The 12,721-nt window shown below is 35.8% G+C and overlaps 4 protein-coding genes across 4 annotated transcripts in view; 2 read left to right on the top strand and 2 right to left on the bottom strand.

Annotated features, from left to right (window-relative positions):
- Positions 1–2,576, top strand: part of Cbr-glb-7 — a gene marked incomplete at both ends in the record, with an annotated part of 5,018 nt that extends 2,442 nt beyond the window's left edge. Inside the window, 2 exons of the mRNA XM_002634837.1 lie at positions 1,238–1,565; positions 2,455–2,576. Of these exons, the coding sequence (XP_002634883.1) occupies positions 1,238–1,565; positions 2,455–2,576 (450 nt within the window). The remainder of the gene's footprint in view (positions 1–1,237; positions 1,566–2,454) is intronic.
- A 391-nt stretch (positions 2,577–2,967) lies between these two features.
- Cbr-grl-20 lies at positions 2,968–5,191 on the bottom strand (the record flags this gene model as incomplete). Its single annotated transcript, XM_002634838.2, has 4 exons — positions 2,968–3,079; positions 4,047–4,120; positions 4,682–4,978; positions 5,093–5,191. 4 exons carry the CDS (start codon positions 5,189–5,191, stop codon positions 2,968–2,970), a joined length of 582 nt encoding a protein of 193 aa, XP_002634884.2.
- A 2,602-nt stretch (positions 5,192–7,793) lies between these two features.
- On the top strand, positions 7,794–9,844 carry Cbr-prmt-6 (the record flags this gene model as incomplete). Its single annotated transcript, XM_045236349.1, has 3 exons — positions 7,794–7,935; positions 8,945–9,333; positions 9,689–9,844. 3 exons carry the CDS (start codon positions 7,794–7,796, stop codon positions 9,842–9,844), a joined length of 687 nt encoding a protein of 228 aa, XP_045094310.1.
- A 1,581-nt stretch (positions 9,845–11,425) lies between these two features.
- On the bottom strand, positions 11,426–12,357 carry CBG26527 (the record flags this gene model as incomplete). Its single annotated transcript, XM_045236348.1, has 3 exons — positions 11,426–11,620; positions 12,022–12,195; positions 12,292–12,357. 3 exons carry the CDS (start codon positions 12,355–12,357, stop codon positions 11,426–11,428), a joined length of 435 nt encoding a protein of 144 aa, XP_045099051.1.
- Positions 12,358–12,721: the final 364 nt, after the last annotated feature.

Raw genomic sequence — 12,721 nt, 5'->3', positions numbered from 1 at the left:
AACGGTGTTTTCGATGACTTACACTCTTCTCACGCTGTCATAGTCATCCCAATTCGTGTGTCCGACTCCTTGGAATTCAATCTTCACAGCTCTTGCTTTGTACTTGTCTTCAGTGACCGCTCTCGCTTCTCTGCGTCTCTCAAAACGTTCAAAGGCGCATAACTTGGCTCAAAATTGTCCTATTGAATTGATTTTTAGCTATATTTATAGGAAATTTTAAGGGCTACAAGAAGAGATATTCTTTGAAATAATCTATAATATATGATATCAGATGTGGCATTTAGAGGATATCCGATTAATTTCAGCCATCATACAATTTGAGAAATTTGCAAAACTTATTCATTTAAATAGTTAAATCCAAAAAATCTAAATTTATTTAAAAAAATGATAGCGCGACAACACATTATTTTTCAGCTGTCGCGCGCGCCGCTTACACGTAAATGAGTCAGCGGCTAGCGCGACAATCACCTCCTGCTGGCCGCGCCCTCAGAACAAAAATGACCATAACTCGCTTCGAAATTGTCTGATTTTTGTGATTTTTAGCTAGATTTGTAGGAAATTCAAAGAGCTACAAGATTATATAAAATTTAAGAAAATATAATTTTTCCGATTTTTTGAAAAACTGATTTAACGAAAAAATGTTTTCAAAATTTTCAAAAGTATTGTATATTATTTAAAAAACCTTAAAATTTCCAATAACTCTGTCCAATTTTCATAATTCTAGCTTCCTTTTAAAGCGAGTTATGCGCCTTTAAACGTTTGGAAGCGAGAGTGCTCTCGCTTCTCTGCGTCTCTCAAAACGTTCAAAGGCGCATAACTTGGCTCAAAATTGGCTGATTTTATAGATTTTAGCTAGATTTGTAGGAAATTTTAAGAGCTTGGTTGAAGCCTAGATTTTTAAATACTTGAAGTTGGCTTAAGGTTCAGAGGCAACACTAGACATTCAGAGGTTATTAGGAAATCACATTATAACCTTTTAAGTTATCAAGATAGAGTTATGATTTTTATATCAATTGAAAGAGCAGAAAATTTTACATCTATCCCAATCAATTAGGTTTCAGAATTCCTTACAAGGGCCGAGAAAAGTTGAGTTTAAGGTTTAGAGGCAAAACTAGAGGTTTAGAGGTTGTTGGGCGAATGATCCGTAACTTTGTTAGTTTTTAAGCTAAATTATTGATTTTTATATCAATTGAAAGAGCAAAAAATTTCACATCTAACCCACTAAATCCAATTTCAGGACTCCTACTTCCACCGTATGGAAACTCTGGACAAGGTGATCATCAACTGGCGCACAATCCTCCGCCTCCTCATCAAACAAATGAAACGTGGCTTCAACACGGACATCAAGAATCGTCAAGCGTCTCGGGACCTCGAGGACAACAACAAGGCATCGACAAGTAGCTCGCCAATCTCTCAGGAGTCTTGCAGTCTGGGTACGGTACTTAGAAAGAACTCGCGGCAGTTGACGTTTTTAGCGGTGCCCGGGTGTGGTTCGATGATGTCGCAATCGTTGACACTGCCCACCATCAATAATAACAACTATCGCAAGGGAAGTGATAGTCGATGTGAGTTGGATTTTTGTCGTTTTTTGTGGGATTTCTTGTTTTTGGTTAGCTAAATTTGAGTTAGAAAAGCCTGAAGATGTTTCCTTTGGTTCCTGTGATGTTTCCCTAAGTTTTAGATTCCACTAGATGGTTTGGAAGTTTGTAATTTTAGTCAAAATTATAAGGAGGTTCTGACAATCTAAATGACCCAAAAATGAGCTAAAACGGAGCATTTAGAGGCGAGTTATGATGATTTGAAATGAAAAAGTTGTGATTTCTCCAAAAACCTCATTTTGTCAAAAAACCTCAACGATTATTTTTTGAAATTTATATAATCTTGTAGTCCTTGAAATTTCCTACAAATCTAGTTTAAAATCAATAAAATCAGAAAAGTTTGAGCCAAGTTATACGCCTTTGAACATTTTAAGAGGCGCAGAGAAGCTAGAGCACTCTCCCTTGTCTGCGTCTCTTCCAAAATTTTAAAGGTGCATAACTCGCTTCAAAGGAAAGCTAGAACTATAAAAATTGTACAAAACTATTGGAAGTTTCAAGGGCCTTCAGATGATATTCAATGCTTTTGAAAAATTTGAAAACATTTTTTCGTTAAATCAGTTTTTCAAAAAATCGAAAAATATTATTCTTAAATTTTATATAATCTTGTAGCCCTTCAAATTTCCTACAAATCTAGTTAAAAATCACAAAAATCAGACAATTTCAAAGCGAGTTATGGTCATTTTTGTTCTGAGGGCGCGGCCAGCAGAAAGTGATTGTCGCGCTAGCCGCTGACTCATTTACGTGTAAGCGGCGCGCGCGACAGCTGAAAAATAATGTGTTGTCGCGCTATCTGTTGTCTACCTCCATGTGATTGCGCCTTTTTGTGTTTTTATCAAATTTAAGCTATATTTTCCAGTGTCTACCGTCTCGGCAGTGTCTGCCAGCTCCGTGTCCCCGGCCATCGAGCGTGCTCCATCCACAGGGCTCTTCCGTCCACTCAAGGAGTTCGCTAGGCGCCGTTTTATCAATCATTTCTAATGCTTTCCTTTTTTCTATTTCCAAAAAATGCTTACTTTTTATTCGTTTTTCCTAAAAACACATATTTTTACTAATCCTTAAAATTTCTATTTTTTCCTTGTCCACAAAAGTGGGCGGAGCTTAAAAATTGCCTCATTTACATTATGCTAATTATTTTTTTCCTCAAATTAATAAATTTTTTTTGGATAATTGAAACAATTATATATGAGAATATTCATTGCATGTCAAAGCCTGAAAATTAATTATATCAAATAATTAGGATATATAAAATAATTAGGTTACTGTAATTTAGGGGAAATTTGCAAAAAAAAGGGGCCGAGATGAAAATTAGGAGACGGAGAGAGAAAATTGGAGTAATTATTGAAAAATTAACATGTTAAGGGGTAATTAACTAATCAGTGGCTTTTGCGACAATGCAGGTTTGTTGTTGGCTTCCGTCGGCACAGTAGTCCGAAGAGGACGACGCGAAATCGTTCTCGCCCTCGATACAGGTGACGAGGTATCTAAAAAAAAATTAAAATTTTGAAAATTTCAAAAAATTTTGTTCCAGAAAATGCTAAATTCAGAGAAAATTGGATAGAAATTGATATTAAAGGAGTTTGAAAATGGTTGATTTCTTTTTTTTTTTTTTTGAAATTTTTTAGATTTCGAAGAAGGTTTTCCGGGCTCCATAGTGATTCAATTTTGCTGAAAGTAACACAGATCGATTGGAAATTTTCTGGAAATTATTTTGAAAAGTTGAATTTTTGGAAAATATTGATTTTGAGCTATTTCCGGAGCGTTAGAACCCTCTAGATCAAGGAAATGTGCTCTACAGACAATTTCTAAACTTCAAGGAATTTTTTTCCTGTCTTCTAGTGATCCGATTTGGTTGAAAATTATACAGATCGATAGGAAATTTTTTGGAGGTCATTTTGGAAATTTGAATTTTTGGAAAATATCGATTTTAAGCTATTTCAGAGCGATTTTCCGTCATTAGGCTCATAGGTTTCAAATTGTCCAAAACGTTATAGGAATTTATGCCCAGGTCATGGTGGTCCGATTTTATTGAAAATTATACAGATCGATTGGAAATTTTCTGGAAATTATTTTGAAAAATTGAATTTTTCGAAAATATTGATTTTGAGCTATTTCAGAACGAGTTTCAGCAGATAGACTGAAAAGTTTCGGTTTGTCTTGAAAAATCTTTTTTTTTAATCTTCAAGGAGGATTTTCGTAGCTTCTAGCAATCCAGTTTTTAGGAAAATTATACAACCCGATAGGAAATTTTTTGGAGATCATATTGATAATTTGAATTTTTGGAAAATATCGATTTTAAGCTATTTCAGAGCGATTTTTAGCTGATAGGTTGATAAAACTAAAGAGAAGCGCTCAGTACCTTCTAAACCATAGCTTAAAACTGGTTAATCATCAAGCAAGTTAGCTCTTTAGACAAAAATTGAAAAATTGAAATTCCCTCCAGTTATTTACCTGACTCCAGCGTATTTCTCCTTGAGACTAGCGACAATGTTGTCTCGGGATTCGGTGGTGGTGGTGCGGACTCCCTGCAAGAATTTAATTTCAAATTACATAAAAATTTCATACTGTAGTAAACCCCTTTAACCAATTTTCTCCAGCTTATTGTAAAATAACTTACATTTCTCGTTTCCTGTGAAAGTTATCAAAAAGTTGTCAACTGATAAAATGTTTATCACAACATCAGCTACATTTTACTAGTTAATTACTTTTTAATATCTCTTACAGTAACCGAGATAATTTGATTCAAAGTTAAAAAGCCTGAGCTTGTCGGATGAGCTACACTGTTGGCTGCCGACTCTTTAACTTTAACCCAATTTATCTCAGTTCCTTTAAAAGATATCAAAAAGTTATCAACTGATAAAATGTTTATCATAATATCAGCAACATTTTACAAGTCAACCGCTTCTAGAAAACTTTTATGAAAACTGAGATAACTTGGGTTAAAGCTACAAGGGATTGCTGATAATTTGAGCCGCTCTCGACCCGTTTTTGATCCGTTTCCCACTCATTTTTGAGATTCTATTATCAATTTTTCTACAGATTACGCTCAAAGACCTCTACTATACTAAAAAAAACCTCTCACTCACATTCAAGATGATCTTTCTCAACTCTGGATCGGTACACTTGGAATCCTCGCTGGCTGCTCTCTTCTTTCTTCCGCATCCGCATCCTCCGCCACACGGTGGTGGTGGTGGAGGGGGAAGTTTGAGTGTTGGGACGTTGAATGAGATAACTGAGCATCCGAGAGTTGGCAGACATCCTCCACCACCACCTCCTCCACATCCGCCTCCACATCCGCCTCCGCATCCACCACCACCTCCACCTCCCGGGAAGAGGAAGGCTTGGGTGGAGACGATGATCAGGGCTAGGGTTACCACGAATCTCTGGAATAGTTTCTCTTGTCCTTAGGGGGTTTTTTTAAATATTCTGTTTCTCATGAAAATTATCTGTTGATCTAAATAAAATCATGAAAATCGGTTCACGGGGAGCTTAGTTACCGAATTTCCTCTAATAGGAGCACACCCAAATTTGAGCTGATATATCTCGGTTCTTGTAGAATATATCAAAAAGTAGTCAATTAATAAAATTTTTATCATAATATCAGCTTTATTTTATCAGTTGAAAACTTTTTGATATCTTTCAAAGGAACTGAGATAAATTGGTTCAAAGTTGACGGTTTGGGTGGGTCTCAATATATAGGTAATTGGAATCTAACGGCTTCTAACTCCGTTCGTAATGAACCGATCAAAATGAAACTTAAATAGATCGATAGGAAATTTCTTGGAAATTGTTTTACATGCCGAGTTGAGAATTCAATAAATTTCAAGCATCGATTGATATTCGGAAACTAGGTCAAGCTCAAAATGCTCTTAATGGTAAGCTTAAGGTAAAGCGAGCCCAATTATCTCGGTTCCTGTAAAAGATATCAAAAAGCTGTCAACTGACAAAATATTAGTGATATCATGATAAGCAATTTATCAGTTGACATTTTATTTCTATCTCTTACAGGAACGGAGAAAAATTGATTCAACGTTAACAACTTCTATTTGACTCTAATTGTTTACGCTAGCTTAAAATGACCTATGATTTTAGAAAATCCTTATTTTGATAGTTACAGAAATTGTTGGACCTTGAGGCAGTCTTAAAGCCTTAAACCTTAAACCTTAAGGCAGTTAAAAAAAGGGATGCACACAATTCTAGCTTATCAATTAAAAAAGCTTACCATTTTCTGCTTTTGCCTAGTCGGTGGGTGTCACTGCTTCAAAATGAAAATGGCAAATGCTTAGATATCTTGTATTTATAAACCCTCCCACCATCCTCCCCTCCCCCCACTCATCTCATTCCATAGTCAAAAGTAACCAGTTCTTTCTCTCCTTCCCTTTTTTGCGAATAGATAGATAGAGATATGCCAATCACTTGTATACGAGTTTGAATGTATTCGAAGCAGCGACGCCTTCTGAATCCTCTGACGTCGCTGTCGACCCGTCTTATCACACTGATTGCATCAGTATATGGTGTTTGTGGTTAACTGGTATGCCAAACTGAGAACGTCTTAGTTTTTCAGATGATCAACATGAAGGATCTCTTGACACTTTCAATTGTCTGTTGTTGAGTGTGATTGTTATCTGAAAGTGTGAATAATGAAGATGCAAGAATGATGTTTATGGCAGATGAGAATGGCAAGATTTTGAGATTTCGTCGGGAAGTTTTTTTTTCCTCTAAAGTTGAAAATGGTGTAAAAGGAACGTTCAATTTAGTACTGATTTACAAGGAGCTGACGTAAAGGGAACTCCCAAATAAGTATTTGTCCCTTTATACTCGGTAAAGTCAGCTTAAAATGAAGTCAGCCGGAACTAAAGCATCAAGTGAAGACGTTCTTAAGCTCAGCAATTTAAAAAAAACCGCAGACAACATGTCCCAGAAGCGCCTTAACTTTAACCCGATTTATCTAGGTTACGGTATGAGATATCAAGAAGTGGTCAACTGATAAAATATAGGTGATATTATGATAAGCAATTTATTAGTAGACAAATTTTTGATATCTCTTATAGAAACCGAGATAGTTTGAGTTAAAGCTTCCCTACTGGTAAATGGTGCTTTGAGCCGTTTTCGACCCGTTTTTGATCCGTTTCTTATCAATTCTTGAGATTTTCTTATCAATTAGTAAATTTATTAGTTTCTAATAGTTCTATCAAGTTTGTTATTTTATTTAATATCTGTAAAAACCCAAAAAAGTTTACAAAATTGAATGATTTTCACAAATTATCTGTCAAAATACCGTGACAAACGCCCAAGTGCACTTTGAGCTCAATTATCTCGGTTCGCATTAGAGATATCAAAATTTCGTCAACTAATAAATTGTTTATCATAATATCACAAACGTTTTATTAGTTGACTACTTTTTGATATCTTTTACAGTAATCAAGATAACTTGACTTAAATTTGAGTCCATCCGGATGAGCAATTTTCCTGCCCAGAAGTACCGTAATCCGTTGTCTGGACAACCTAAACTTTTCTCAACTTTTAACATCTTTCCTTGCTAATCAGCATATCTTCACTTGCCAAACGAGACAAGAAACTTTCCATGTCATCAAATATCCCTCCGACGATCTCTTCCGCAAACAATCCATCAATCTCATTCGTCTCTTTTTATCGGATCGCTTACGCGTTAACCGTTTCTGCTTCTGGCAACTGGTTATGTGTTCATTTTGTGGTCTTATCAGAAGAGATAAGCTGGATATTACTACTAGTGATATGATATGTTAGCCCTAGACTTCCACTCATCAGAAATAATTGGAAAGATGCGGAAAAAATCGGGGCTAGGGGAGGAAATGGGGAAACCAAAAATTTTGAGCTCAATTATCTCGATTCCTGTGAAAGATTTCAAAAATGTGTCAACTGATAAATTATTTATCAAAATATCAGCTATATTTTAATAGTTGACAATTTTTAGATATCTTCCATAGGAGCCGAGATATATAGGCTCAAAGTTCAAGTATTAGGTTGGCATTAGATCAAACCCTTGTAATACTGTTTTCTCTGCGCCCTCCTAACTTTGTGTGCTATTTCTTTTTCATTATCTTATCAGCAAAGGGTTTATAACCCGTTAATGCACTGTTGACATTTTCATTTATTGATTTGTAATACCACTAGATAACTTTTTTTTTCTCTAATTTTCACCCATTTTTGCCCCTTTAAATGCCCGATTTTCCATCTGAAGCCTACACGGAAGCCCAACAAAAATGGCTTGGACGGGATCACCTTATCACTCCAACAATTAAAAAAGCAATTGGAAATGTTTTGGAAGGAAAGAAGGTTCTAGATGTCGGGTGTGGAAATGGTGGGCTTTTAGGGAATGTAACTATACCTACTTTAAGCACAATTATCTCGGTTCCTACAAGAGATATCAAAAAAATGTTCAACTGATAAAATGTTTATCATAGTTTCAGCTATACTTTATCAGTTGACCACTTTTTGATATCTCTTACGGGAATAGAGATATATTGACAAATTTTCGATATCTCTTCTAGGAACCGAGATAAACCGAGTCAAAGTTAAGGGGTCGGCAGCCGACCGGATAGCTCCGCTGATTAGCTCAAAGTTGAAAAGTCAAGCTTGCCGGATGAGCTACCCTATCGGCTGCCGGCCTTTAACTTTAACCCGATTTATCTATGTTACGGTATGAGATATCAAGAAGTGGTCAACTGATAAAATACAGGTGATATTATGATAAGCAATTTATTACTAGACAAATTTTCGATATCTCTTATAGGAAGCGAGATAGTTTGAGTTAAAGCTTCCCTACTGGTAAATGGTGCTTTGGGCCGTTTTCGACCCGTTTTTGATCCGTTTCTTATCAATTCTTGAGATTTTCTTATCAATTAGTAAATTTATTATTTTCTAATAGTTTTATCAAGTTTGTTATTTATTTAATATCTGTAGAAACACAAAAAAATTACAAAAGTGAGTGACTTTCACGAGTTATCTGTCAAAATACCGTGTCAAACGCCCAAGTGCACTTTGAGCTCAATTATCTCGGTTCGTATTAGAGATATTGAAAAAATGTTAATTGAAAAAATATTTATCATCTTATTAGCTATATTTTATTAATTGACAAATTTTCGATATCTCTTCTAGGAACCGAGATAAACCGAGTCAAAGTTAAGGGGTCGGCAGCCGACCGGATAGCTCCGCTGACTTTTCAACTTTAAGCCCTTTTATCTCATTTCTTGCGAGAGATATCAAAAATCTGTTAACAGATAAATTGTTCATCACTTTATCAGCTATATGTTATCAGTTGACAACTTTTTGATATCTTTTACAGTAACCGAGATAATCTAAATTTCCAGGTCACTACTCATTCGACTTCCTTCAATGGGGTGCTGATGAAGTTGTTGGAATCGATAATTCCCCAGAAATGATTCAAATTTGTCAGGATTCCCAAAAGAAGCTTCCAGAATCATCCAAAATCGATTTTCACGAATCCAACATCACCGATTTCAGTCTTCAGAAGCATTTCGACGTCGCCACTGCCTTCTTCGTTCTCCAATTCCTACATTCAAAATCCGACGTGGCGAAGGCGATTCAGAATATTTCGAATCATCTGAAAAGTGGAGGAATTCTATTCGGATTGATTCCAAATGGCATAGAAGGCGTCAACCCTCCAGAAGACATGGGATGGAAATTGGGGGCTCAGATTCAAAAGACACCGGGGAGCCATTTTTTCGATGGAGAAATTGTCGGAATCAATTTTTATGCGAATCGAGGTAATTCTACCGTAACTTGGTTCATTTTCGTCCAAATTAAAATTTTTTGAAAGTTTTAAGTTTGGCTTATTTGAAGCTTCAAAATAAGTATAAACACGATATTCTTTAATTTTTTTCCAATTTTAGTGGTTAGTTGGAAAATCTACCGTAACTCAATTCATTTTTGTTTAAACTAAGAAATTTTTGCAGTTTTGAGTTTGGCTTGTTTTAAGCTTCAAAATGAATATAAACATTAACTGCTAAATTTTGGACCCAGGAAAAATTAAAGAAAATGAAAAATTAAAGAAAATTCAAACTACAAAAAAAAATCTAATTTTCCATTTCCAGAGGTCTGCGGAAGCTCCAAAATTGCTCTCCACTCTCGTGAATTCTATGAAAAGTGCTTCAAAGATTCAGGATTCTCCAAAATCGAATGGATCGCTCCACATTTCACAGATCATGCCAAAAATCTACTGGGGGAAGAATTCTGCGATCAATTTTTGACTCCACCATGTGATATTATGTTTAAGTGTGTTAAGAGTTAATTGGAGTTGAGCTAATTGATATACTTATTGCATTTGAACCTGAATTCGATTATTTTTTAATTAAATATTGAACCTGTACTTTTTTAAATTGTATTCTTCTAATTTAGGGTGCCTTGTTCTCTAAGTAAAACGTCCTGTCACGTTTTGATGGATTTCATTGTTTTCGTCTTTACCTTGTCACATTCATGTCAAATATCCACTCATATTTTGGGTTTATTGCCCCTAAATACTACTATTCGAATGAAGCACACAGTACCAAAAGAAGAAAGGGGGCGGAGTTTCCCGGAAACGGGGTCAGCCCCCAATGCAGGTGTGCTAAGCCCCGCCCCTTCCTCTCACATATATAAGGGCTAGAAAAGTCAATATTGGCGTTCAAGGTTTGGGAGGCAGGTCTGCGTGGGCAATGGGCTGGTGGTCTAGTCGGTCAGTGTTCTACGGTTCACTGGAAGGCAGAATCACTGGAACAGGGCTCGCCACTCCTGCTGAGGATCAGACTGCGAGCACAGTTCAAGGTTTGAGAGGCAGGACTGCGTGAGCAATGGTCTGGTGGTCTAGTCGGTCAGTGTTCTACGGTTCACTGGAAGGCAGAATCACTGGAACAGGGCTCGCCACTCCTGCTGAGGATCAGACTGCGGACAATGGGTTTTGAAAGGTGATCCCATTGGTAAATAAACCTTTTTCCCTTTCAATGTACTGAGCCTCTACGTGGCGAAAGGGATCAACAGACTACATTTGTCTGGCTAATCCAGTACACAAAATCCGAATAAAATCCTGTTTTTTCTCTTGATTTTTTAAACTACGAATTCTTGTCATTTTAGCCCATTCTCCCAAAAAATTATATCTTATATAAAATGAGAAATTACCAAAAACATGACACAGTAATAAAATTATAATCAGTATAGATGGTGGCTAATAAATACTGATACAAATTCAACACGTCATAACTTGTTTAAAACTTTCTTGTAAAGGATATCAAAAAGTGATACATTGATAAAATGTTGCTAATATCATGATGAACATTTTATTAGTTGATAACTTTTGATATCTTTGACAGGAACCGAGATAATTGAGCTCAAAGTTGACCTAGAATAAATTAGGTCATGACCTAGAAAAATTCCAGGTCATGACCTAGAAAAATTCCAGGTCATGACCTAGAAAAAAATTAGGTCATGACCTAGAAAAAAATTAGGTCATGACCTAGAAAAATTTCAGCTGTGTCGCGGTCGTGCGTTGCGTGTTTTAGCCCAAAATCTAAATCGAAGGAAATGGGTCGTGTTTAGGCTCATTTCAAAGCTAAAAACTTCAAAAATTGAGAAATCTAGTTTTTGGGTCAATTGAATCACTCGGAAAAATGTTACAGTAAATAAAACGTTGACTCTGAAAAATTCTGAAAAAGAGAAATTCGAAAAAAAAGTCATTTTTGGGCACATTTTGGAGCAAAAAACCTTAGAATATTGAATTTCAAAGCTTTCTTTTCATAATTATTGTATTATCTAAACAGGTTATAACTTTTATTAAACTTTCAAAAATTCAATAAATCTCAATGTCCTCCCTCTTCTACGTCTGCATACCGTCCATCATGTACTGTCAACGAGTCAATAACCACACGTCTCTCGTTTTCCACCTCAATAAAAACCGCATCGAATGGCGTTCGACGAGTGAAGGTTTCATTCATTCGGATGGATTCGGTGAACTGCACAGACCGCCCGTCTTTGACGTCACCGAAACGGGAGAGCTGGAAATAGCCATAGTTTGAGCTCAATTATCTTGGTTACTATGCAAGATAGCAAAAATTAATCAACTGATAAAATGTTGCTGATATTATGATAAACAATTTACTAGTTGACAACTTTTTTATATCTTTTACAGAAACTGAGATATAAGGGTTTAAAGTTGAAAAGTCGACGCTTGCAGGATGGGCTAGACTGTCGGCTGCCGACCTTTTAACTTAGACCCGGTTTATCTCGGTTACTGTAAGAGATATCAAAAAGTTGTCAATTGATAAGATATTGCTGATATTATGATAAACGATTTATCAGTTGACAACGTTTTGATATCTTCAACAGGAACTGAGAAAAATAACCTCAAAATTAGAAGTAAGAAATCCCTCAATGTTCCTTGGCTAATATAATTTACCGAATAAGTCTCCGCTTGCCCTTGGGTCAATTTCCCCATAAACTTTCTGTACCAATCCAAAGCGTCAAAAGTTTCAGAGAAAAATTCTGAAAATTCGGTATCACTTTGATTACGGACCGCACTTTCGATGCCAAGAAGGGTTTTGTCAATTTCCAGATTATAGTCCAGTGGTTCCTGGAAAATAAGGCTAGAATTCATTTTCTCTAGGTTCAAGGGGAAATTTGATGCCAAAACTGTGATCAGCTCAAAAATTAAGTCTGGGATACTTACCAATTTGACGATTCTTGCAGGAATAATAGCCAAAAAACCCAGAAAAATGAAAATTCTAGACAGCATTTTGGTATTTCCAGAATTCTTCAACAATACCATCCTTCTCTTTTATTCTAGACAACCTCATTATTTTTTTATTACACTCATTGTATCACAAAATATTAAAAATACTTGTTTTTCTTCCTGTAAATTGAAAGTTTGGTGCCAAAAATATTGGGAAATTCGGGAAACGAAGTTTAATGAGAATTTTAATGGTAGCCAGAATAGTGTGGAACTTTGAACCTATATATCTCGGTTACTGTAGGAGATATCAAAAAGTGATCAACTGATAAAATATTTATCAGAAGATCAGCGATGTTTTGTTTATTGGCAACGTTTTGATATTTTTCACAGAAATTTAGATATATAAGCTCAAAGTTGAAGGAGGGGG

This window comes from Caenorhabditis briggsae (assembly GCF_000004555.2).
Source record: "Caenorhabditis briggsae complete genome, chrIV, whole genome shotgun sequence".
NCBI lineage: Eukaryota > Metazoa > Nematoda > Chromadorea > Rhabditida > Rhabditidae > Caenorhabditis > Caenorhabditis briggsae.
This window is presented reverse-complemented; position numbering and strand designations above follow the sequence as displayed.